This window comes from Gallinula chloropus (genome assembly GCF_964237585.1).
Source record: "Gallinula chloropus genome assembly, chromosome: 1".
Taxonomy (NCBI): Eukaryota; Metazoa; Chordata; class Aves; order Gruiformes; family Rallidae; genus Gallinula; species Gallinula chloropus.
The window spans coordinates 50,772,906-50,796,264 of NC_140085.1; the positions used below are offsets into that span (position 1 = coordinate 50,772,906).

General features: G+C 45.9%; 1 protein-coding gene across 1 annotated transcript in view; it reads left to right on the plus strand.

Annotated features, from left to right (window-relative positions):
* The window catches only part of CELSR1 (cadherin EGF LAG seven-pass G-type receptor 1), a gene marked incomplete at its 5' end in the record, with an annotated part of 173,883 nt that extends 160,263 nt beyond the window's left edge, over positions 1–13,620 (plus strand). The window contains 10 exons of the mRNA XM_084274584.1: positions 3,058–3,170; positions 4,486–4,565; positions 5,819–5,945; positions 7,907–8,032; positions 8,323–8,459; positions 8,970–9,073; positions 10,582–10,749; positions 11,656–11,898; positions 12,199–12,463; positions 13,549–13,620. Coding sequence (XP_084130710.1) covers positions 3,058–3,170; positions 4,486–4,565; positions 5,819–5,945; positions 7,907–8,032; positions 8,323–8,459; positions 8,970–9,073; positions 10,582–10,749; positions 11,656–11,898; positions 12,199–12,463; positions 13,549–13,573 — 1,388 coding nt within the window. The 3' untranslated portion in view covers positions 13,574–13,620. The remainder of the gene's footprint in view (positions 1–3,057; positions 3,171–4,485; positions 4,566–5,818; positions 5,946–7,906; positions 8,033–8,322; positions 8,460–8,969; positions 9,074–10,581; positions 10,750–11,655; positions 11,899–12,198; positions 12,464–13,548) is intronic.
* Between the last annotated feature and the right edge of the window lie 9,739 nt (positions 13,621–23,359).

A 23,359-nucleotide genomic window follows, 5' to 3' on the forward strand; every position in this document is an offset into this window, starting at 1 on the left:
GTATCATGCAATCTAAATACTACAACATATTTAAACTTGTCTACGTAGATGATGTTGTCGGTGATACAGAACTGTTTGGCACTTTTAAAACAGTGAGCTGCAGTCCCAGGTTGTCTCCCCTAATTTAAACTCTGAATGTACTGTATCTGCCATTCATTTAAATGAAAAGTCAGATCCCTGGTACTGAGCAAGTCAGAGGATTTTGTGAAATGAAGGATAAAGAAAGCCAAGCCTTTTGTTTGCCCTTCCAGGTCTAGAAATCATCTGAAGAGAAAATTATTTCATCATAAATAGAACAATGTTGGATTTCTTTCCCTTGGAAAACTTTGTTATTGTACATATTTTAAATAAGCTTCCTTTATAAATTTTAATATCTAAACAGTAAAAAGGTTCCAACTTCATAACATGACCTTGCATTCGATTTCTTTTAAATTTCTTTATGAGAGAAGGATGTATTTTAATACTGTAAAAGTCTAGATATGGGAAGGGGTTTTAGTCTCGGATATCCAAAGGACTTTATCATAGCTATCCTTAAAAAAAAAAAAAGAAAAGAAAGAAGAACCTACAGTTCATAAAGCAGAGGCTTTACTCTGGTTTGGTTTTATGGTTTGTTTATTTTTTCTGTTTTCCGTGCTTAAACTGACATATATTTCAAGCTGGGACTTAGCAGTCCTAAGGTATCTGTGATGGGGCCAGGCTACTTGCAGAAGGGAACCTTGACCTTTAGTGCAGGGAAAAACATCATTGCAAAATGTTTGCATAGGAAAACTCCAGCAGGGAAGAGCCACATTCGGTCACAGCACAGCGAAGCAAATTGCCATGAATAAAAATAGGGTGGAAGTTGGGAGAAGGCTTAGAGCCATCAAAAGAGTGCATATGTGGAATACTCCTCCACGGGGAGCAACGGTGGAACATTTAAAATTTGCTTGAGGCTTGCTTGTCTTAAAATGTAGTTTGATCCACCTAGGAGGGGGATTTTATGATTTCCTTGTCCCAGGAGCAATGGGGGGGATTTGGCACCCAGCAAGACCCCTCCAGCTCTGCGTGTCTTCGTGGTGACCAGTTGGCATGTGAGCACTAAAACTGCTTTGCCGTGCGGTCCGCAGCACTCTTGTTAAAGCCGGTTCTTGCATAGCTCTAAAACCAGTGTCTCCCAGAAACTGGCACCTTCCAAATCCTCTGTTTGGTGTGAATACTAAGCGAGGCAATGAGTTAGGAGAGAGGTGAGGCTGACCCACAGTCGCCTGAGTCACACACGGCTGCTGAGCCCACAGGAGCTCAGAAGGTTCAAAACGTACCCCTCCAGCAGCACCTCCCCATGGCATCCTCTTCACACACTCCCAGGATGGGTGCTGGTCCACACGGGATGCTCAGCTCAGCCATAGAACCAGCTCCGGTTTCTGCCACCGTCAGTGAGCTGTCATGCAGCCCCCATGCTTTGTCTGCTCAGGACGACCAGGCTGCAGCGTTTAATTGATGCACTAAAAGTAGTTCTCTATAATACATGGTGTTGGCTTAATTGTGCCTTTGGGTAAATTGTTACTTCACATGTTGCTGACTCCATTAAAATCTGAACCGTGTACCTGAAGACTCCAGTTGGCCCCATTTGTTTAATGGTGAATTTGAGGGTAGGATTTTGAGAGTGAAAAAATGCTGCTGTCTGCCAGTTACTTTCAGAGCCAGATGTTGGGTCAAAATATAGTTTAAATCCCACTAATGGGGAAATCAAGTCCTGGGAAACAGGCTGTGTCTGTAGAATTACATCTGTATAAAATACTTTATGGTCCCTTAATCATTTACGGGTAATTCTTTCTGGATGGCAACTGCTGAAGGGGGTGGTGGAAGGGCCAATGGGAGCAGGGAGGGAGACCAGTCCTATCTCATTCCACACTTCAGAGGAAGCAGATCCAATATCCACTGCTTTGCCAAATAGCCAGTTTAATTTTCACAGACTTGTAGGCTTGTACCAGATGCGGATACTGGCGGTGGGCCAGCTTTAAGCAGTGAGAGTGAAATGCAGCTACCTCTCCCTTTTTTTGGTGTCTTTTCCTCAGAGCACATGGGCTCCCATTGTAAAGAAAAGGGGGTTATAAATGCATGTGAATTCTCCTTGTGGAGAGCAGCACTGCTGTCAACCTTGGCCACCTGCTTGAGTGGGCATACGCTCAACCCAAGAGGTGCTCCTGACACCCAGACAATATGCCACAGCCATTTACCATATGTCATTGGCCACAGGCCTCGTAGGGATCAGTTTCTGTGCCTTGAAGAAGGAAGACTGCTGCAGTATTTTGCAGGTCAAAGGCAGCAGTCCCGGTCCATCACTGTATGGGTGAGGTATGGGTCACCAAATCAGATGGTACTGTAAAATGAGCAGGTGGAAGCTTTATTCAGAGACTTTCTTGGAATAATCCAGGCTTTGAAAAATAAGACAATAAAGGGTGTGTTCTTAATTCAGTTGCCTTGGGGGCATTAGCAAACTCCATTTCAAACAGTGCTGAAAGCAAGGTGAGGTACCTGGGATGGCAGCTCGAAATGAATCCCACCTGAGCTCAAGCATTTGACTCCCGTGAGTTCCCAGGTCCTGGTGTTGTTTTAGTGACAGCAGGCTCACGGCAGTTAAGAATGCTCTTTTTTCTGTAGTACAGACATCTCTTCAGTTATGATTCATGTCATTCTGCTGCACAGGCTTATTGAAATTCCTCAACATGTCACTCGCCCTCAAGGCCTCATCACACTGTGTGAGTGTGACTATAAAACAGCGCTGAAACAGAATGAATTTGAGACTTGCATTTATTGTTGGTTTTGTGCAGCTGAACTTTGTTCTGGTAGGCAAAACTCATGGTATCATTTGATATGGAGCAATCAGTGTAAGGATTTTGATTGACAAAAGCTTTTATTTCACTGTTTTCCTTGATTTTAACTACCCAGGCTTTCCTACTGATCACTATTTACCATTATCATTTTGTTTGTCAGGCAGTGATTTCAAAATGCTCCTGGGTCTGTAGAAGATCTCAGCAGTACCTTAGTGATGTGCTTTCTCTTCATTTTGTGACCTAGGGCTTGCTGTTGGCCTGGATCCACAAGGCTATGGGAACCCTGATTTCTGCTGGTTGTCTGTTCATGACACCCTTATCTGGAGTTTCGCTGGGCCCATCGTAATTGTTGTGGTTGTAAGTATGGTGGAACTGGCATCCTGAGCTGTCCCTTCTTTATTGCTACCTTTCTTTTTATGCTTTGTCAACCAATAGTCATACTGTGAAGCAAATATATTCTTCATAGTCAAAGCTGATACACTCAAGCTTCTCTTGCTTAAACAGGTAAGACCTGAGCTAAACTCCTGGAAATCAGCAGGCTCCATGCCAGAGCAAAGATTGCCTGTGGAGCAATGGCTGTGTGGCCAAAAAACTGCTTATTTTTTCCCACTTGCTTTGTTCCATGTTTGAAGGGTTGGTCAATGGGCTTAGAAAACAAATTGACAAAATAAGCCATAACAAGTGCCTTCATCCAGAAGACCTAAAGAAATATTAAATAATCCAAATTTCAGGAATTAAAAAAAATTGTCAACTATTTCACTTTTCTCTTAAAACATCCCTTGGGCACCAGGAGGTATATATCCATGGTGTGACTCTGTCTTGAATACCAAGTCTGGTGTCTCATCTCAAAAAGCATGTAGTAGACCTGGAAGTGGTGTAGACTGGGATCATGAGTTACCAGAGTCATGGGACAGCCCTAGCTGGAGGAGCAACTAAGTGGACTAGGAGCCTTCAGCCTAGAGAAGAGAAAGCTGCGGAGAAGGGGATAGAAAGAGGCTTGCAATAATGTGGTGGCCTAGGGAGTATGACCCAAGCATTCGGGGTCTTTTCCAACACAATTAGTGTTAGGAGGCAGCAGATTCAGAACAAACAGGATGAGCTACATGGCACCCCACAGGGAGGTAAGTTATAAATACACAGAAACAAGACTGTGGTGATGGTAAAGCCCTGCATGGTTTCAGAAAGTAGCTGGGCAAATTCCTGGCATCAACATACACCACAAATGACTAAGTACAAACGCACCACCCCAACTACTGCATCCCAGCTCTGGAAGTCAGTGAAGGCTGGAGGAGTATTCAGAGGGATTCTCCTCTGCTTGCCCTGTTACTATACTCTGCTTTGGCCCAGCTGAAACAAGATGCTGGGCTGAGTGGACTCAGGGCTGGGCAAGGACAGATAGTTCTTGCCTTTTTGTGGTTCACTTGAGCCTTTTTGCATAGAGCCATCTTAATGGGTTTCATCCAGATAAAGTCTTGACTGTGTTGGCTTGAATGTTCTTGGCTATGTTGGCTTGAAATTAGATGAATCTTGGAACTTTGAGACATATAAATTGAAGGGAAAATGTTCTTGGCACCATAAACTATTTTGGGATAAAAACTGCATTGTTATTGAAAACTGACCCTTAACAACTTTACAGAAGGAATCCATGTTGTTATTTCAATTTCCTTTTCAGACAAACACTGTCATCTTCATACTGGCAATGAAAGCATCGTGCAGGCGGAGGCAACGTTCGTTTGAAAAGACTGGAGTGGTGTAAGTTTGGGTTGAAAAACCTGAAGAAAAAATCTGATGAGGAACAATAAGGGACAGAATTGTCTAAAAGCACGTGTTGGGGTAGAAAATAAATAAGGGATTTGCAGGAGACAGTCAGCACTGGCAGAGGCAATAGGAGCTACTCCTGGAGTTCCCTTGGAGGCAATGTAAAACCTCCACCATGGTGCTCTGTATCACCACCATGTGTAGGCAGGAGAAGAGAGAGGAAAGGGAAAGGTCTGGTCCCTGGATGGTATCGTTATAGTTCTTCCAGGTCTTTAGTCATACTCCCTACTAACCTGGCACTTCACCTCTGCCTGTGGCAATGCCCTGGAAGACACAGTGCTGGATCTCCCTCTGTTCACCTGTGGCTCAGCAGCATCTCCCCTCACCAACACCTGGGCCAGCTTCCCCCCAGTCCCACTCCCTGTGGGACAAGGAGAAGGCCTCACAAGCTGCAGCCTGCCGCCTCCCCATGCTGCTGTGGCAGCCTGTTCCCATTAATGTCTGTTTTGCCCAAAGCTCAGAATTTACCTGTGAACTGAAATGTGATTAGCTAGTGGCAGGACAGCACACACACCACCCTTTCCTCCCCCTTACCCCCCCACACCCAAATAGGTAGCTGTATGAGATTTCAAAAGACTGCTTCTGGCTATTTATTCAGACCTGTTGAGTAATTTTTTAAAGTTTCTTTTTTAAATCTCCCTAAACAAGTGGAGTATAATTGCTACTTAATGGCAGCTATTTAACTCGTCATACAGAACTTTTGCCACCAGAATTGTGACCATCTTCTGAAGGCATTTATGGAAATAATGGTTTTAACCAAACAATACCCCCAAGGGCTCTTGATCCAAAACCTGGGGCTGTGAAGTTGAGAAGGAATGTGAGAGTGAACTCAGCAAACAGAAATGAGACAAACGTGACCATTTACCACCCAGATCTCTTCCTCAGAGTCAACAAGGCTGAACAGAGAGGCCTTGGCAAACAGCCATTTGAACATTGCATTTGAAGAAAACCTTGGGAATGAAATAGAAGAGAAAGCACCTTTATTTTTTTAAACCTGAATATGCAAAGCCAATGAGTAGTGCAGTGAGAGAGTTGGGACCTGGCAGCTGATGAACACTGCCCTAATTTTCCCAAAAGTCCTTTCCAGTTGGCCAGTCGTTGGGCACATGGCACCACCTGCGTGGAGAAGTTGGGTTGTTCCATCGTATCCTTTCACGCTGCCAACACCTGTCTGTGTGTGTTTACAGCTCTGTGCTGCGAACGGCCTTCCTGCTCTTGCTGCTCATCAGTGCCACGTGGCTGCTGGGGCTGATGGCTGTCAACAGTGACGTCATGACCTTTCACTATCTCTTCGCCATTTTCAGCTGTCTGCAGGTAAGTTGGATGGTGTCTTGTCCGTGGCAGACCTTGGTGAGCCCACTGCTGCACCCAGACCTCTCAAAACCAGCTAAACAAGAGCTGACTTCAGAGCAGAGATGTCAAGTACAATTTTTGCTCTCTTTTCTCCAAGAGAGGGTTCTTTTCACCAAAACAATAACTTTGACTAATTGCATCTCTCACTTTTCATCATTCTAACGATAAGTGCTTCACTATTGTAACCTGTGACAGATAAATAACAGAAGGCAATTATACTTCTGTCATTCTAGAGACAAAAAGCTTTGCTACTGTCTTCTGCCTACTCATAGTTAAGAGTTGTTCTGTTGCTATGGCAAATAAGACTTGTGTTTCACCTGGAGTAGGTAAGCTCCAGGTTCAAGGCTTTCACAAATAAGGTACTGTTTAAGCAGGCAAGCCAAATAATAATTTTCAAATACAGTTCATTCATTGCATTAGGGATTTACTGAGTTGCCTGTCCTAGGGTACACACTTACTCATTCAAGATGCAGAACATGGTTATTTGTAGGAGACCTGGCACAGAACTAATCATGAAACTTCATGTTGGTCACGACTTGAATGTGACCAAGGATAGCAGTAACTGTCATGGCAAGTGCCTGCAGTAATGAAACAGCAGCTGTTAGCTAGCCACTCTTGTCAGCTCTAGCACAACAGCCAAAAATTGCAGCCAAGTAGAAAAAGAAGTCTGATGGGTCTCCTCCCGAGATGATTCTCCCTATCCTAGAAGCACACCAGATAGGCCAGCCAGGAACAAGGTTATTTTGCCACTGCAGCTGATGTGCTCTGAAATAAATGCACCTACCCAGGCTATAAAACCAGGCTTCCACAAGCCTAAAGCTAAATTAAATTAAATATAAACCCGATGGGAGGCAGAAAAGTCAGCAGCTGGAATTCTCCAGAGTTGCCCAGAGAGGCACAGCGGTATGTGGCGTTTCACGTCATTGCCTTCTTTGAAGTGGTATTTTTAAAGAGACATTTATGTGAATTTTATTAATGAGTAATCCCAAAGTGCCAATGCCAGATAAGAACGTGAGCTTGAAGTTTAAAGTTTCTCTAAGTCAACTGCTTTGGCTGAAATCATGACATGCAGGCATCTTGTGATGTTGGTACAGCTGCAACTTCATGAGTGAATGGCTTCTACATACTATGTCGCCAACCAAAATTGATAACAATTTGGCAGCTGCATGAATTCCCTCAGAGCAAATACATCTGAAGGCAGGCACGTGTGTGCCCTCTGACCCCAGCAAAAGCTGTTAAAGTGTGTTCCTGGCAGCCAACAACTGCCCAGCCCTGAGGATTTCAGTGATCTTCTCATCAGGAGGTATTGCTGAACCAAGGAACATACGGGGCAAAAGTTGGGACCTCTCTGCTCCCAGGATCAATACATGTTTGATAAGGCTTTCTAAAGTTCTCTAACCAACAACACTAATAGCACGTATCACAGAAATTCCTCATTTCCAGAGGTTTTCACTAAAGGCATTGATGTTTTTTTGTATGCTGCTGTTGATCTTGTCTCATTATCAGTGTAAAAGCTCTAAAATCTTCATGCAAAAACAACCCTGAAACTCCCTGCAACATCTTCCAGTAGGGTATTGGAGACCCCATTAGATATTTTGAGAAGAACATTTCCTCACAAACAACAAGGGAGGGTGACACACTACAAGCTCTGCTCTGTATATCCCAGAGGAACACATTGTTGTGTGTATTTTCTCAGGCCCTTGGTGCACATTTGAACGTGGAAGCCAATTATGAAGAAGTCCCAGGAGATCAGTCAATGCCATTCCAAAGACACAAAGTTGTTATTGCTATTGAAATAATGGGCTATGAACTGGAGTTTGGAAGTTGTTTCAAAAAAGCTGTTCTCTAATACCTGCTTGTATTTGCAGTTTGGTAGTAATGTATCATTTAGATTTATTCTTTCTCTCTGTGAAACCCTCCAGGGGCTGTTCATTTTCTTCTTCCACTGCGTATTTAACAGAGAAGTCAGGAAGCACTTGAAGAACACTTTAACTGGAAAGAAACCTCTTCCAGATGATTCCACTGCAACAAGAGCTACATTACTAACTGTAAGGAAAGAACAACTGGGAAAAAGCATCCACTTGCTGGTAGAAGTTATCTAAAATACACTTAGAGGTGGCTTGACTGTAGTTAAATGAATTGTCTGATTTCGTACGAAGATTGCTGATGGCCTCTCTCTAAAGCTTTTTATTATGTTTTTAAATTAAAAGTTTTGAGAGGAAATAATTTGTTTCCTTAGCACCAAAAGCCACTTGGTGATTTCAGTGCACTTGTGGGTAACGTGGGGTTTTGGTAGGATCATTCACTGTTGCTTTGTGTCTCTTTTTCCTTCCTCCAGCGGTCTCTGAACTGTAACAACACCTACATAGAAGAGCCGAATATGTACCGCACAACCATGGGGGAGTCCACTGTCTCCCTAGAAAGCACCGTCAGGTCAGCCAAGAGCCACAATAGCTACCTTGCTTATATTCTCAGGTAATCAGGTGGCAGATGCATGGCTTTCAGGTGGCTTACCTTTCCCTTTGCATCCATCTTGTGGAAAACAGAAATGTTTCTAGTTCGAATGCTACTTGGTTTATGTCTTAAACAGTTCTGCGTTATGTGACTGTCATTTTCTTCTGTGCATTTCCCTTTTGCATGTATCTTTGGTGGGGAGTTCCAACAGTGCTGTGGTTAGCTATTGAGCTGGCTGTATGTATGGGCTGTGCTCTTTGCCTGGTAAAATTCAGTCATGTCTCAAGGAGTGGGATTCAGCTTATTAACTTGAGGCTTTTTCTGAGTGTGATTCATGTGGCCAAAGGCAGACAGCTCCGTTAGGATAACCGATGTCTTGCTGTAAAAGTTACCATGCTGACAACCAAGCACAGGTTGGCTAACACCCCCTGCAGCCGCCTGTCTTTGACCAGGAGAATCTCGTCTGCGTGTCTTCTTGTTAAGGACAGTAAAATGACCAAGAAAGTTGTCCCTTGTTTTTATTTTCTTAAGGGATGAGGCTGCTCATAAGCTCAGTGGATCCTCAAGTCAAGCAAGGGCTGGTCAGACTGAAGCAGATTCCTCCATTTTTCATAGGAATCCCTCAAAATCCAATGGTAAGAGCTTTTTCTAAACACTTTGACCCAGTTGTGCTCCTTTTCCTTCTCAGCACTTTTTTCAAAGGCTTCAATAAGGAGAAGAATACTCAGTCTGACTTGGTGTGCCTGATTCTCATTACGCTCTTGGCATAATGAGCTGTGCAATGGTTGCTTTGCTAGGGAATCCTGGAATGGAAATATCATGTATCTGCCTCTTGTGATGGTTCAGTTTTAATCTGACAGCTGTCACAGCTGTTGACAGTTCCTGGCGTCCCCTTTCTTTCTCACAAATGACGTGCTGTTGCTCTTGATTTTTAATTGGCGATCCTTTAACATTCGGGACCTCGAGGCAATATCCTCTTTTACTGCTGTGTTCTGTACAAGAAAATAAGAGGTGTCTCTTGCCCAGCTTCCTTTCATCTTGAGTCTTGATTTAAACTTTGGTGCTTTGTAGTAGTTTTCAAGTGCGCACGCTTGCGGATTCTTGGTATTTCAACCTACCTTGGTTTGCCTGTGTGTTGTGTTGAGACCCTGTGGAGTTGGTGTTCTTTCTGCATATTGAATAGGATCAAAAATGCCCCCATTCAGTTCTGCACCTCCCGTGCACGTCAGCATTCCCGGACCTTAGCTGAGCCAAACGGTTGTGCTTCCCGTGGTTGCTTAGATGGATGCCATAGCCCTTGCAAATTAATCCTAGGTACACTTATGGATCACAGAATCACAAGGTTGGAAAAGACCTCTAAGATCATCGAGTCCAAGCACTCCTGTACTAAGCTAAACCATATCCCTTAGGTACCTCATCTGCCCGTTTTTTAAACACATCCAATGAAGGTGACTCAACCACATCCCTGGGCAGCCTGTTCCACATCCTAACAACACTTTCAGTAAAATTTTTTCCTAACATCTAATCTGAACCTGCCCTGAAGCAGCTTAGTGCCATTTCCCCTTGTCCTATCTCCTGTCACCTGGCTGAAGAGACCATCTCCTACCTCTCTACAACCTCCCTTCAGGTAGTTGTAGGTGGTGATAAGGTCTCCCCTCAGCCTCCTCTTCTCTAGACTAAACATCCCCAGCTTCCTCAGCTGCTCCTCATAGGATTTGCCCTCCAGCCCCTTCACCAGCCTGGTTGCCCTTCTCTGCACTCATTCGAGGACCTCAATGTGCATATTATGGTGAGGAGCCCAGAACTGGAGACAGTACTCAAGGTGCAGCCTCACAGGGCTACAGGGGTATAATCACCTCCCTAGAGCTACTGGCCACACTATTTTTGATACAAGCCAGGATGCCATTGGCTTTCCTGGCCACCTGGACACACTGCTGGCTCATATTCAGTCAGCAGCCAACCAACACCCCCAGGTCCTTCTGTTTCCATCCTTCAGGACAGAAAAGCTCATCCCTGACATGGTCTGAGACGGACACCTGCCTTTTCCTTCTTGTGCATTTGTTAGGTATATTTGTTCAGCTCATTACTCATTTGATCATTTGATCATTCTCATCACTTTTGTTTCCCCTTTCTGTATTTGTAGAGCACGACTCAGACTCCGACAGTGAGCTGTCCCTCGATGAGCACAGCAGCTCTTACGCCTCCTCCCATTCATCGGACAGCGAGGAAGATGGGCTCGAGCCAGAGAAAAAATGGAACACGTCCACCTCCAAAAACAATGAACGTGGCCCACTCCACAGCACACCCAAAGGTACTGCCAGTGAGGGGAGAGCAATGGGCTTATTCCTGTCTTTAAAGTAACTTTAGAGAGGACAAATTTGCCAGACTAGCACAGGGCAGAGACAACATCCCTACCGCTGTGCCTTCCTTTTGCAAAGGTCTTCTTTGTCTCCAGCTTAGAGGTGTTTCTTTCTTCCCCAGTGTATTTGGCCACAGGGGTGACTAAGTGCAGGCAAAAGGATGCTTGAGCAAATCTGCAATTTATGGTACTCAAGCAGAGGGTGGTCAGTGGGCTTTGCAGGTTGGACTTTAGCTATGCAAACATCAACGTCTCATATGAAGGAAGAGAAGGAAGGAGCAGGTTATTCTGAGAGCAAAAGGAAGAAGCACCTGCCTCTCCTTGTGCAATACAGCTATGTAGATTTAGCAAGGTTGGGGAGGTCCTGGACCTAAAAAGTGGGAGATGATTAACCATTGATATGAATACCATGGCCTGCAGGGTCTAGGCTTTTCTGGGTGCAGTTCGTCTTGTCCTAAAGTTAAGTCAGGTAAGACTGTCAAACATCCAGCTGTATGCTGCTGCTCTGCACAGGTACAGCATGAGGTACCCTGGGCTCCCTTTCCTCAGAAACCAGCATTCCCAGGGGGCTGGCTGGCCCTGGAGAGCTGTGAGAGAAGGCTTGACTCATGCCTCTCAGTAGTGGAGCCAGCAGCATCACTCTGGGAAGGGTTTGGACACCCTGCCATCCTACCAGGTGTGGTTTTTGGGTGTCACTGCACCCCGAGGGCGGCACAGCCCAGCAAGGATCATCTGAAGCATTGCTCTGATTTGATACACAACTCCTCCCCAGCCACAGGGAACAGGACTGAGCAAGCCATAGTTGAGAAAACCTATCGTCCGAAGGGTTTTTCAAGCTAGTGTTTTTTTGCATTGCAGTTGATACCCTTCCCAATCATGTGAAACCCTATTGGCCCACAGAGTGCATAACAGCCAGCGACAGCGAGGACCCTAGCGGGAAACAGAAACTCAAAGTTGAGACCAAGGTCAACGTAGAGCTTCACAGGGAAAACCAGGTGAACCACTGCAACGAAGCACCCCAGGACAAGGAGAACGAAGGGCAGCAGAAGGAGAACAGACCTCTGTCCCACCAGAATAACCAGCAGCCAGAGCAGAGGAAAGGTAGGCCTGCCAACTCAGCCTCATAGACGGACTGGGAGATGGTGGGGTTAACGAGCATTAATTAGTTTATCTGGGATATCTGTCATGGAAGAGCATTTTCCAAACAGCTCCAACCTGTGTACACCACGGGAAGCTAGTAGGTTGTTGCTGAAGTCTGACAGTTTGGTTTTAAAATAAAGTTTCAAAATAGGTGTCTAATTAAGAAATAGAAAATGCCCTTTCTGGGATATGTTCAGCTTGATAAATGAGATTACTGATACATTTCAAAATTCGGATTGCGCCTTCTGTTTTCTTTAACAGGCATCTTAAAAAATAAAGTCACCTACCCTCCGCCTCTGGTGGATAAGAATATGAAGAATCGACTGCGGGAAAAGCTATCTGACTACAATCAAACCACAATCTCATCCAGGACTGCTTCCCTGGGGACAAATGATGGGGTCCGCTCCCCCTCGGACTCAGGGGTGACAGTAAAAAATGCTCGGAGGGAGCAGTCTCGAGACCAGCTCAACGGCATGGCCATGAACGTCCACGTGGGAACAGGACATGCTGACACCTCAGACTCAGAGTAAGTGCCACATCAGGCTGCCCTGGCACACATCCCATGGTCATGGCCTCTCCTTCCACTTTCCAGTGGTGAAGACCCCCTGGAAGGAAAGGAGCTAGGTTGGGAGGAGCATGGGGTGGGTGTCCAGCGGGGCAGAGGGAAACCATTGCTGGGACAGGAGATTCAAAGGCTGCAGAGAAAGTGCCATGTCAGGCTACTGCCCCTAAATTACCAGGTGTGTGATTCCCACCCGCCACGTGTTTGGCATTGTAAACTAAATCAAACATAACCAAAAGGCTGAGCAAGCTCCCACCCAAAGGTTATTCTCAGAAACCTCATTACTTGCCATAGTTCTTATATTTCAAACGAGGACAATAGCTATATGTAAAGTCTGTGCAAACATTTTTCACCTATTCTCTCAGGTTTTATTAACACAAATAATAGTCTTATTCTTTCTCCAAATGGAGTGAAAGTTTCTCACTCGGTGTTAACTCTGACGTTGTCCTACCATGTTTTGCACTCCCATCTTTTCTGGGTGTGCAGACTGTTCCCAGCTCACTGTAAAAGCACATGGTTGCTTGGGAACTGGCTGAGAGCCATACCCTGTGCAGCAAGGAAGCAGAGATGTCTTTAACAAGCAGCGATGTCTTTAACAAGCAGCAAGTCCTTCCTGCTGCCAGATAATATGGCCATTACTGGAGAATAACCAGCCAACTTGTAGTAAGCTTGTAGCAAGCAACTGTTTCATCTCTGCACTTTTTGCATGATGTGAAACTCTGCTGTCATACAGCAGGTGGCACAAATCGGTCTTGAAATACCAGGTTTCTAACAGCTTGTGATGTTTGTGTGGGAACTTGCACCGTCACCTCAGTGTTAGCCAACTACAAGCCCTTGGTAGAGCTTCCTCTGGAGAGATCATGTCGTGTATGACCCAGCTCGTCTTCCCCTCCAGGGCAGCATCCCCTTTGCCAGCGTTGTACTGGCAAGGCCTGGTAACACCACAGAGCACGGGCCCTTCCCGAAAAGGGTTAGGTGGTTTTGGGTGGAGCGGTTTGCCCGTGCCTGTTTAACCCTGAGCCTGCATGGTTACTTCTTCCCACTAACAGAGGCAGTAACGAAACTTCAATTTGAACCATCAGGGAACTGTGATGGCTGCTGCGCGGTTCCGGACTCCTGGCTGTGAGGCCGCTGCCCGCGCGCCTCGGACTTCAACAGAGTGGCCGCCTGAGGTGGGCGTTGCTCCCGCGTGGTTTCACGCCACGACAGGCTCCTGACCGCGCGCGGTGGAGACACGGTGCCTGGATGGGCCTGTGATTGATAAGGCTGCTGTGTGGTACGCCCCGGGCAGCATGGACACGTGCCAAAATACATGGGAATGGCCACGGGGATGCACTGGAAGGGCTGGATACCCACGTGCAGCATGGACAGTGCGGCAGGGATTGCTTATCTACGGGGGAGAACCAGGGAAAGCCGCCGTATGATCGCAGTGGACCTACAGTATGTCACCCCATCAGCCTTAAGACAAGCACCAGGAGACGTCTCTTGTGGAGTTTTGTCCGGCTACAGTGTGAACCCTTTGGCTTACCGGGCTCTAGGGAGGAATATCCCAACAAGTGTCCTTTTGTTTCTATGCCAGCATCTCTATCCACCCCTCTATGGACACATGGTCTTAAGAAAAAGAAAAAAAAATCCTTTATATATATATATATATATAAAAAGTGTAGATACTTTTATATATTTTGTATGGTGTTGCTAAAGAAAAAATTCCTTTGTATATTTTACATTTATACTGATCTTAATTTGATAATAGGGAATCAATTAAAAGAGGTTTTGATATTTTTTATATGAACATTGCACAATTTTACTTGAATTTGGCATTTGATAAAGTAACCAAGGTTTGCATGGAAGCCCACCTTATGATGCAAGGCAGTTGTCAAAATAATACAGTAAAGGTGACATTGAAGCCCATGGCTATAATTTATAAGTTTTTTGACAGATTTTGGAACACTTTCAGGTTGTTTTTTTTCATAACCTCTTCTAAAACCCACAAAAAAATGTTTTCTTTTTTTCATTTCTTGGTGTTTTGACCTCTTCTCTTCCTTGAAATGTTCAGCAACTGAACTTAAGGACTAAAAATAAGTCACATCTTCATCTAAGGGTTCAACACAGTCCTTGTCTGGAACGAGTCAGATCAATATTTCCCTTACCAAGAAGACGATGACAAGTGGTGTCATTGTATGGTAGGTTTTGACTTTGGTCTGACTCAGCAACAAACCAGTGCTCTGCATGCCCCAGAAAAGCGGGCCTTCCTCCCGTGGGGTAATTTCTGCCTCAGGAGCTGTGTTTTGTTTGACTGTTAATTTTTTCCCCACTGGAGTCAGCACGTTGCTAAGCAAAGCAGATTCACAGGGATATCCAGGTTTCACTGCCCAGCTCTTTGACAAAGCCCTGGCTGCCTCGGCCTTTCAGAAAGCACATGGAAGGAAGGCCTCAGGTGCCATCTTCCCCACAAAATATGCTGGTTTCATGAGTATAGGAAAGTTAAGTGGGGCCTGTCCGCCATCTTCACCTTCCTGTGGTGTTTACAAGAAAAGGAAGAAAAAAAGATGTGGAAAAGTTTGCATCCAACAGCACAGGGCAGAGCTCTGCTGCCAGCTCCCCAAATAGGGACTCAGATGGTGGCAACGGTGAGGCCATGACCTGCTCCCTGCCACCAAGGAGCTCCTCACTCCCTGTAACAGAGTCCTTCTGGGAAAACACTGACTTCTGTTTGCATAACATTGTGTGTGTGAAAGGGGGAAAAAAAAAAAAACCACCAGAAAATCAGGCTGAATAAAATGCAGGAGCTGAGAGGAAAAAATAAGGATATAATCTATACTGTAATTATGGTTTCATTATCTTCCTATGCATTTTTTTTCCCCAACTGTACTGAGGAGGCCTTTGGAAGGGGAGAGGGTGGAAGGATGCTCTTCCTTCAAAACTTATGCAACAAACCGTGTGACGTTTTCTGCCTGACAAACATGTTCTGAATGTTCTGAGGGTCCAGCGCTGGGCTGGGTGCTCAGGCCTTGTGTATCACCCACGCTCCTTGTTTTTACATCTCTGTATGTATATTTTGGCCCAGTGAGATGTAGGTAGTTTTTCATTTTGATCAGAATTGTTGCAGTAAACGAGGGTCAGTTGTATTAATGACAAAAAAAATGAAAAAAAAAAATTTAAAACCTATTTTTATGACTTTTTAAAAGCTTTATGGCAGATTAGACACTGGAGGTTTTGTTTTGGTTTTGTTTTTTTTTTTTAACAAATGTATATTTATTAATGTGCAGAACACTGGAATTGCGGCACAGATGAAAGGAGAATTTACAATAAATTAAGAAAAAAAATTTTTTTGAACATGTATTCTTCCTCTGGTGGTTTATTTGAAGTGTCCTACAAATGTTGAGGGTCCAAATGGGCCTTAGGGAGAGGACTGTGCTTGAGAGGCACTCTGCCTCCAACAGCCAACCTCTGTCCCATGGTCATATTTGGCCTAAAAGGTCAGTGTGTTTTAAAAGGGGAACGAATACCTGGTTTTGAAGAAAATACATATCCCTTTTCACCTGGATCTTTCCACACGTTCCCTTCAGGTTAGGAGCATCCCACTGAAGCCAGAGCAAAGCAGGAGCAGCTGCAGTTGGGAGCCAGCGGAGTGAGCGAGTTTCCAGGTGAAGCAGTAAATCATAAGCTGACTTTGAGGAAAAAATGGTGCATTTTATTACATGTTTCAATTTTCTGGATATAACAACTGAAAAAAAAAAAAAAAAAGCCTGGAATGGTTAACTGCTTCACTTCCAGCTGCACAGGGAACAGGTGTTGAGGATGGGGAAGGTCAGGGAAAAAACCCTGCTGGGTTGGGGCTAGGGATTAGGGTTTGTTTCGCTGGCGCAAAATGTCCGAACTCTGCCCTCTGGTCTGCCCTGGTCAGGCCCCACTTGGAATATTGTGTCCAGTTCTGGGCTCCCTGGTATAAAAAAGACAGGAATCTCCTGGAGAAAGTCCAGAGGAGGGACACAAAGATGATTAAAGACCTGGAGCATCTCCCCTGTTAGGAATGGTTGAATGAACTGGGGCTGTTCAGCCTTAAGAAGACTAAGAGGGGATCTTGTTAATGTTTGTAAGTATCTTAATTATGGGATGCGGGGGAAATTGGCCAGCCCATTTTCAGTGGTCTGTGGAGACAGGACAAGGGGCAATGGCTGCAAGTTGGAGCACAGGAAGTTCTGCACCAACATGAAGAAGAACTTTTTCACAGTGAGGGTGACAGAGCCCTGGGACAGGCTGCCCAGGGAGGTTGTGGGGTCTCCAACTCTGGAGATACTCAAGACCTGTCTGGTTGCCTACCTGTGCAACCTGTCCTAGGGACCCTGCTTTGGCGGGGGGGGGTTGGACCCGATGATCTCTGGAGGTCCTTTCCAACCCCTGCGATTCTGTGATTCTGGGAAACTGATGGGCACGAGTGGGCAGTCAGAAGGGACCAAGTTGCTGTGACACCAAAGCACGCTGGGCACATGGCTCTTCTCCACCAGGTTGTCCAAGGGGGGGGGAAAAAAAAATCTTCCTGGCTGATCTCATCAAGGTTATGCCCAGCACAAAGCAAAAGCAACATGTGTATTTTCTTTCTCACTCCCTTGAGTGACGTGTGAGCTGACCGGGCAGCCATCAGTGCCATCCCCACTGAGGTGACCCCAAAGGGGTTTGTGTTGGTGCTGTTTGGTTCCTCTCACTGGAGCAGACTAGCAGCAGAGCACTCCTGTCTCTTGCAGAGGGTTCTGCTTGCTGTGCAGATACAAGCCATGGATCTCTTGGGATTTGCTGCAAGCTCTGTCTGTGCCAAACCATCCTCTCTCTAACTGGAGAGGAGCCTGCCCTCCCCTGAGCTGGCTTTTCATGGTGGGTGCTCAGGACAGCAGCATTAGGCATGGCCCCAGGTTGCAGCTAATGCCCATTGCAGTGAAGGGGTCAGACAGTTGTGGCAAGCAACACATGAGCAGAGTTGCCTGCTCTGGGTATCCCAGCACCAACCTTTGGTGCTTAGAGAGTAGCGACATGTCCCTCCCAAGTGTCAGTGGTGCTCAGCCTCTGGATTCAGAAAGGAGTTAACTTGCAGGGAGCCACCTTAAAAGCCGCCAGGCTCAAATCCTCTCCTCTCAGCAGTGACTTCTCCTGCTCTCCCTGCAATTCAAGCACTGCTACTGTATTGCAGGGCAGAGGAGACACACCAGGCGAGGACAGTCTCTGCTCCATGAAGTGGCCACGTGGCTTAAATAAGGTTCCACACCTGGCCACCAGCAGTTCAGAGTTTTTTCTTGTGCTGTCTCTTTCTCTTTAGGTGTAAAACTAGCTCACTGTCAAATCTTCTACCAGAAAACCCTTTCTTTAATGTTCAAAGCCACTATAGGCTACTCTGATCCATTTCTGTAGATGTTAAAATAGCAACAGGTACTGTTAGTACACATGGTGATCTTCCATTTAAAAAAGCCATGCCTGAAACCTTTCAAACTGCGCAATGAAGTAGGTTTCCTGTCAATTTTCCCCACAAGAACTGATGTGCTGTACTTACAAGGCTGGTGTTTTCCTCGGACCATCCTCAAAAGATGTTGCTACTGAACAGGAACAGCACCGTTGAACTGTCCCAGGTCTGGAGCTGGGCAGTCATAGAATCATAGAATCATAGAATGGTCTGGGTTGGAAGGGACCCCAAGGATCACAGAGCTCCAACCCCCCTGCCACAGGCAGGGACACCAACCTCCAGGCCTGGATCTACACAAGGCTGCCCAGGGCCCCATCCAACCTGGCCTTGAACACCTCCAGGGACAGGGAATCCACTACCTCTCTGGGCAGTCCCTTGGGAATATTTCATTTCTCTGAGTAGGGTCTGATTAAGGGGAAATCTTTCCATATATTTCATTGTTTCTATGACCTTGAAACCTTCAGAGTGAGTTTGAAGATCCCCTGTGCTGAAGAAATGACTCAAACGCTGTAGAACTGCTCAGAACAAGGCACCTGGTTGGGTTTCCATGAACTTTTTCCATTCTTGAGTCGTTCCAGCCGATGCTGCACCTGCAGCAAAGCACAAAGCTGCTTAGAAAAGAAAACAAATCCCAGAGATTATGGTTTAGCATAGCATGGGAATGGTTGGACTTGATGATCTTCAAAGGTCTCTTCCAACCTTGTGATTCTGTGATTCTGTGAAACCAAGCCAGCAGCTAGTGTTCATCAAATCCCCTCACACACCCAAAGAAGTGCAAGACCCCAGTGTTAGGCCACCAAACAAACAAATAAATAAATATATAGAATAAATTTCCCTTTTTACCTCCAGTTGTTCAAGATCCAGATGAAGTTTAAGAGTGACTGTGAAAGCGACTGGCCAGCACAGCACTGGGGACGGAGGACAGGCAGGACCTGCAGTCTAAATAAAAAGCATGTGTTTGCCCTGCTGCCAGGGCTGTTGCTGGCCTGGCTTGTACCCCATCGCTGCCCAGCCCAGGTGGGAGTTGGGCTCTGAAAAGCTTCTGCTTCTCAGATGGCTCATGGCTGCACCAAAACAGCGACGTGGCTTTGTCCCTGCCTTGAGCAAACCCACCGAGTGACAAGTCTTCCAATCTACCGGCTCAGCAAAAGGGTTTGTTTCTTTTTGAAAAGGGGAAACTTCACAATTACGGATGGGTTAATTGCTGTTCCTACCGTCACCTCCCAGCCGTGAGTTGCTCGCAGTTGGGAGGGATGAACATGGTGTCCTGGTGCCTCCTGGTGCTGAAGCTGGAAATGGCATGCTGCTTCTCTGTCACCCGAGTGTGCCACGTTGGAGTGACTACTGCATTTATGACGGGTAATTTAATTTGGTTTAATTCATGAAAGCACTTAAATATGTACAAATGCTGAGGAAACATTTTTAAAATGCTAATCCTAAACTGTGTATGGTTCCAAGCATGTTCCTCATTGGTAGGACATCCTCTTCACCTCTCTAAACCAGCACCTTCATCTCCCAGCAGTACATGCTATTATGATGCCCATTAACCCCCACGTTTTCCCAGGCCAGAGGGCCTGTACCTCTCCCCTCACCCATTTTTCTCCTTGTGAAGCTCATTTCTCACACAGAAATCAAGTATTTGTTTGCTTTGCTATTTGAGGCAGATTTCAATTCAGTCCCGGTCTTGAGCTGACACGAGTTGTGGTTTTTAAGTTACATGATCTAAATCTTGTTACCATGTTCTCTATTTTACAAGTGAAAACTTCTTTTTGTAAAAAAAACCCAAAAAAAAGTTATTCACTTGAATCTTTGAAAGCAAGTATTTCAAAACCTGCAAAACTCAATGACAACTTGAAACTGAAATCACCCGCTTGCAATTTTTTGCCCAAAGTGGGACAAAAATGACAAGATGAATTTTAGAAAAACCCAATGATGTGAATCTTCTGCAGCAGAGACAAAAAGAAAACTCACCTACCAGACAAACCACTTTTACCCAGTTCAAGCCAAACCTCGGCCAAACTCCATCCCCTTGCACAGGATGCAGGCATCAAGCCCTGGGGCAGGCTGGAGCATGGGATGCAGACACTTCTCTCAGCTCAGTGCTCCTGCAGACACCAGCCAGGAGCAATGGGTGTTACTGAAACCACCGTCCTCTTTACAAACACAGTTGGAACTGGTGACGGTGCCATTCACCTTGTATGCAACAGCGCCATTCACCTTGTATGCAACAGCTAGATCCAGAGGTAGAAATGTGCCACTATAGACTGCTCTGCCAAACCCCCCTGAGAATCTCTGGCAAAATCCCCTTTGCCAGAGACCCTGCATACGAGAGGCTCAAGGATCTCACAGTAGGTGAGGTTAGTCAGAGGAGGTCAGTAGTTGAGACCCTTACCCAGAAGAAACACGTGGGGTGGAAAGAGGAATGCAGCACCCCTTCTGAACAGCACAAGCTAGTTGGAAACGCTGTTTTAAACACGCATGTTCTAACTTCATGTCAATTAGATGTGTGCAACCGGTCGTAGAACATCCCATGCAAGAAGCTGTTTGCAATCTGAGCTTCACGAGTGCCCGGTAGCTCCCAGTGTCACAGCCAGAGTCACTGTGAGCAAGGGCGGCATTTGCTTTATCGTGCCAAAGGTTTTTGCTCCTCGTCACAGCAAGAGGCTGAGCTGCACTGAAGCCGAGTCTAGGACGAGTCTCCACTGACCAAACACTGTCCACATCTTTCTCAGATGATGTTTCACAGAATCACAGAAGGTCAGGAGTTGGAAGGAACCTCAAAAGATCATCTAGTCCAACCCCCCACCACAGCAGTATCACCTAGGCTAAATCACACAGGAACATGTCCAGGTGGGTTTTGAATGTCTCCAGAGAAGGAGACTCCATAACATCTCTGGGCAGATCTGTGCCAGTGCTCCATCACCCTCACAGTGAAAAAGTTCCTCCTTGTATTCACATGGAACTTCCTCTCTCAGAGCAGGTTCAAAAGACTGCCTAAAAGCAAGTGAGTTTAAGACCAGGATGGTGGGAACCACTTGTATGGATCTTGGTTCCTTCGACCTGAGCTCCAAGCAGAGTTTTGTACTCCTGTGTCAATGTGATGTCAGCAGGTTTGGGCAGTGCCAGAAGCCGAAATTTTTAGGCAGCTCTAAGAACTTTAACTTGTGGACACATTAGTAAAGTCCAGCAGCCACATGTGGGTACACAAGACCTAAACTTTGGAGGTTTAGATCCCAAAGAATGCATGTTTTTAGATGTAAATTGAAGCACATAGGAAAGGAAGCACCACCTGCTAGGGAAAGATAGTAAAAAGGAAGTAAGGACTTGTTATACAAGAGAAATGTTAATGGTTGGAAACCAGCAGTGTCAAACAGAGCCTTAAACTGAACAAAATCCCCAGCTGGGGCATTGCTGATCCTGCAGTCATTAACCAACTCAAAAGACCTGCCTTTCATTCCCAGGTGTTGGCAACTGCAACAGCATCTGATCTGCAACTTCAGGACTTTAAAAAGCACTAACTCACGTTTTGCTGAAGAATAAGGAAGTGTTATAAATGACCTCCTCAGACCAAGCTCCCAAGGGAGGGCTGGCGGAGCTGCGCTCACTGCCTGAAGGAGGTAGGCACTGGTGGATGCTTCATTTCACCAGAGGCCATTGCAGGAGGCCAGCAGCTTGGGCCACCTCAGAGATGACAAGGGAGAGATTAATTGGATCTTCCCTGGAGCCTTGAGAGCTGGAATGCAGCATTGTACTGAAGGAAGGACAGGCAGAGTGACAGTAGGACACTCCCACAGGTGGCAGAAGCTCCAGCTGCTGACCCGACCTGGTATCTGTGGAGGTTTGCTGCGCACCAGGCACTTGGAGCCAGGCTGTCATGGGGAGACCCCAAGGTGGGTTGGCAAGTTAGAGCAGCAGGGTGATCCAGGCAGGAGAGACCTTGGAAAACAACAGAAGTGGCAGAAAAGGTCTCTCCAGGTGCCCTCTGATGTGCCTGTAGGCTACACCACAGCATGGGGAACATGCAAGAGGAATGGGAGCTCTGTGCAGCTGCAGAGGTTGATCTCGATCTCATTGGGCTCACAAGACATGGCAGGACAGCTCACACAGCCAAAGTGCTGCCACACATGGGGAGAGGCTCTCCAGGAAGGTCAGGATGGAAAGGGGAAGCAGAGGACTCATCCTGAATGTGAGGGAACAGCAGGACAGCACTGCTTGTCCAGAGGTGGACAATCAGCCAGCCCAGAACACATGGGTTAGGATTAGAGGGGCAACCTATGTGGGTGATGGTGCTGTGGACAAACAGGAAAACAATTGAAAGAAGCCTCATATTTGTTGTACCTGCTCCTCATGGAGGACATAAAACCACTATAATAGCTGCTGGAGGGACAACACAGAACGGCTCGAGCAGTCCAGGAGGTTTCTGGAGCACTGGTAACTTCCCAATGCAGATGCAGAAGAGCTGATGAGAAAGGACTGGAGAATCTGTTGTACAAGTAGAAGCTGAGAGAGATGGGGCTGTTCAGCCTTGAGAAGAGACAGCTCAGGGAGAGATGCAGATTGTGGAATGCCGACTCATGGAGATACTAAAAATCCGACTGAATACACCCCTGAGCAACCTGCTCTAGGTGCTCCAGCTGGGCAGAGTGAGTTGGATTGGATGATCTGCAGAAGTCATTGCCAAACTCTGCAACTCTCTGCATTTTAAAAGAAAGTGAAATCTGAAGACACAGAGATGGCCACGTCCTTTTCCATGTCCTCACAGCTGTACCTACATGAACCTGTACAGTATCAAACACCAAACATAATAAACCCCCCCACACCGGTGTAACACAAACACATGTGAAGATTTTAATTGGAACATTTACTGAAAAAGTCCAGATGAGGCCAGCCTGGAGCATCAAGTCCTTAGTAATTAATTCCACATTTTGCAAAGACAGAAGTTTCAGGAACAGTAAGGAAAACACTAGGGAAACCACGTAAAAGCCATGAGCAGGACCTGTAACACCACTGACCTAACACAGATCAGGAGCTGATGTGAAGCATGAACAGGAGAGACACTGTTTAAAGACAGACTTTTAAAAGGAATCCATTTTGGCACCACTGAAACAGGATGGCTTCCCCCCACTCCGCCCCCAGGCAGATCTACTGTAGTGTCAAGTAAACACATTTTAAAAGATTTTAACAGTCCAAGTTTTTTCCACAGGGCTCCCTGAATGCTGTGTTCAACTTTGCCAGGCCAGCAGGCAGACACCGCAGTGTCTTCTCCCCCTTTTACTTCTGCACTTTGAAGCAAAGAGACTACCTTCTGCTTTTCTTACCAGAAGAAATAAAAGGAATTCTTCGAAGGCACTAGAAAACAGAAAGTCATGTACATGTAACCCAAGCCTTCAGATCAGCTGAAAAGATCT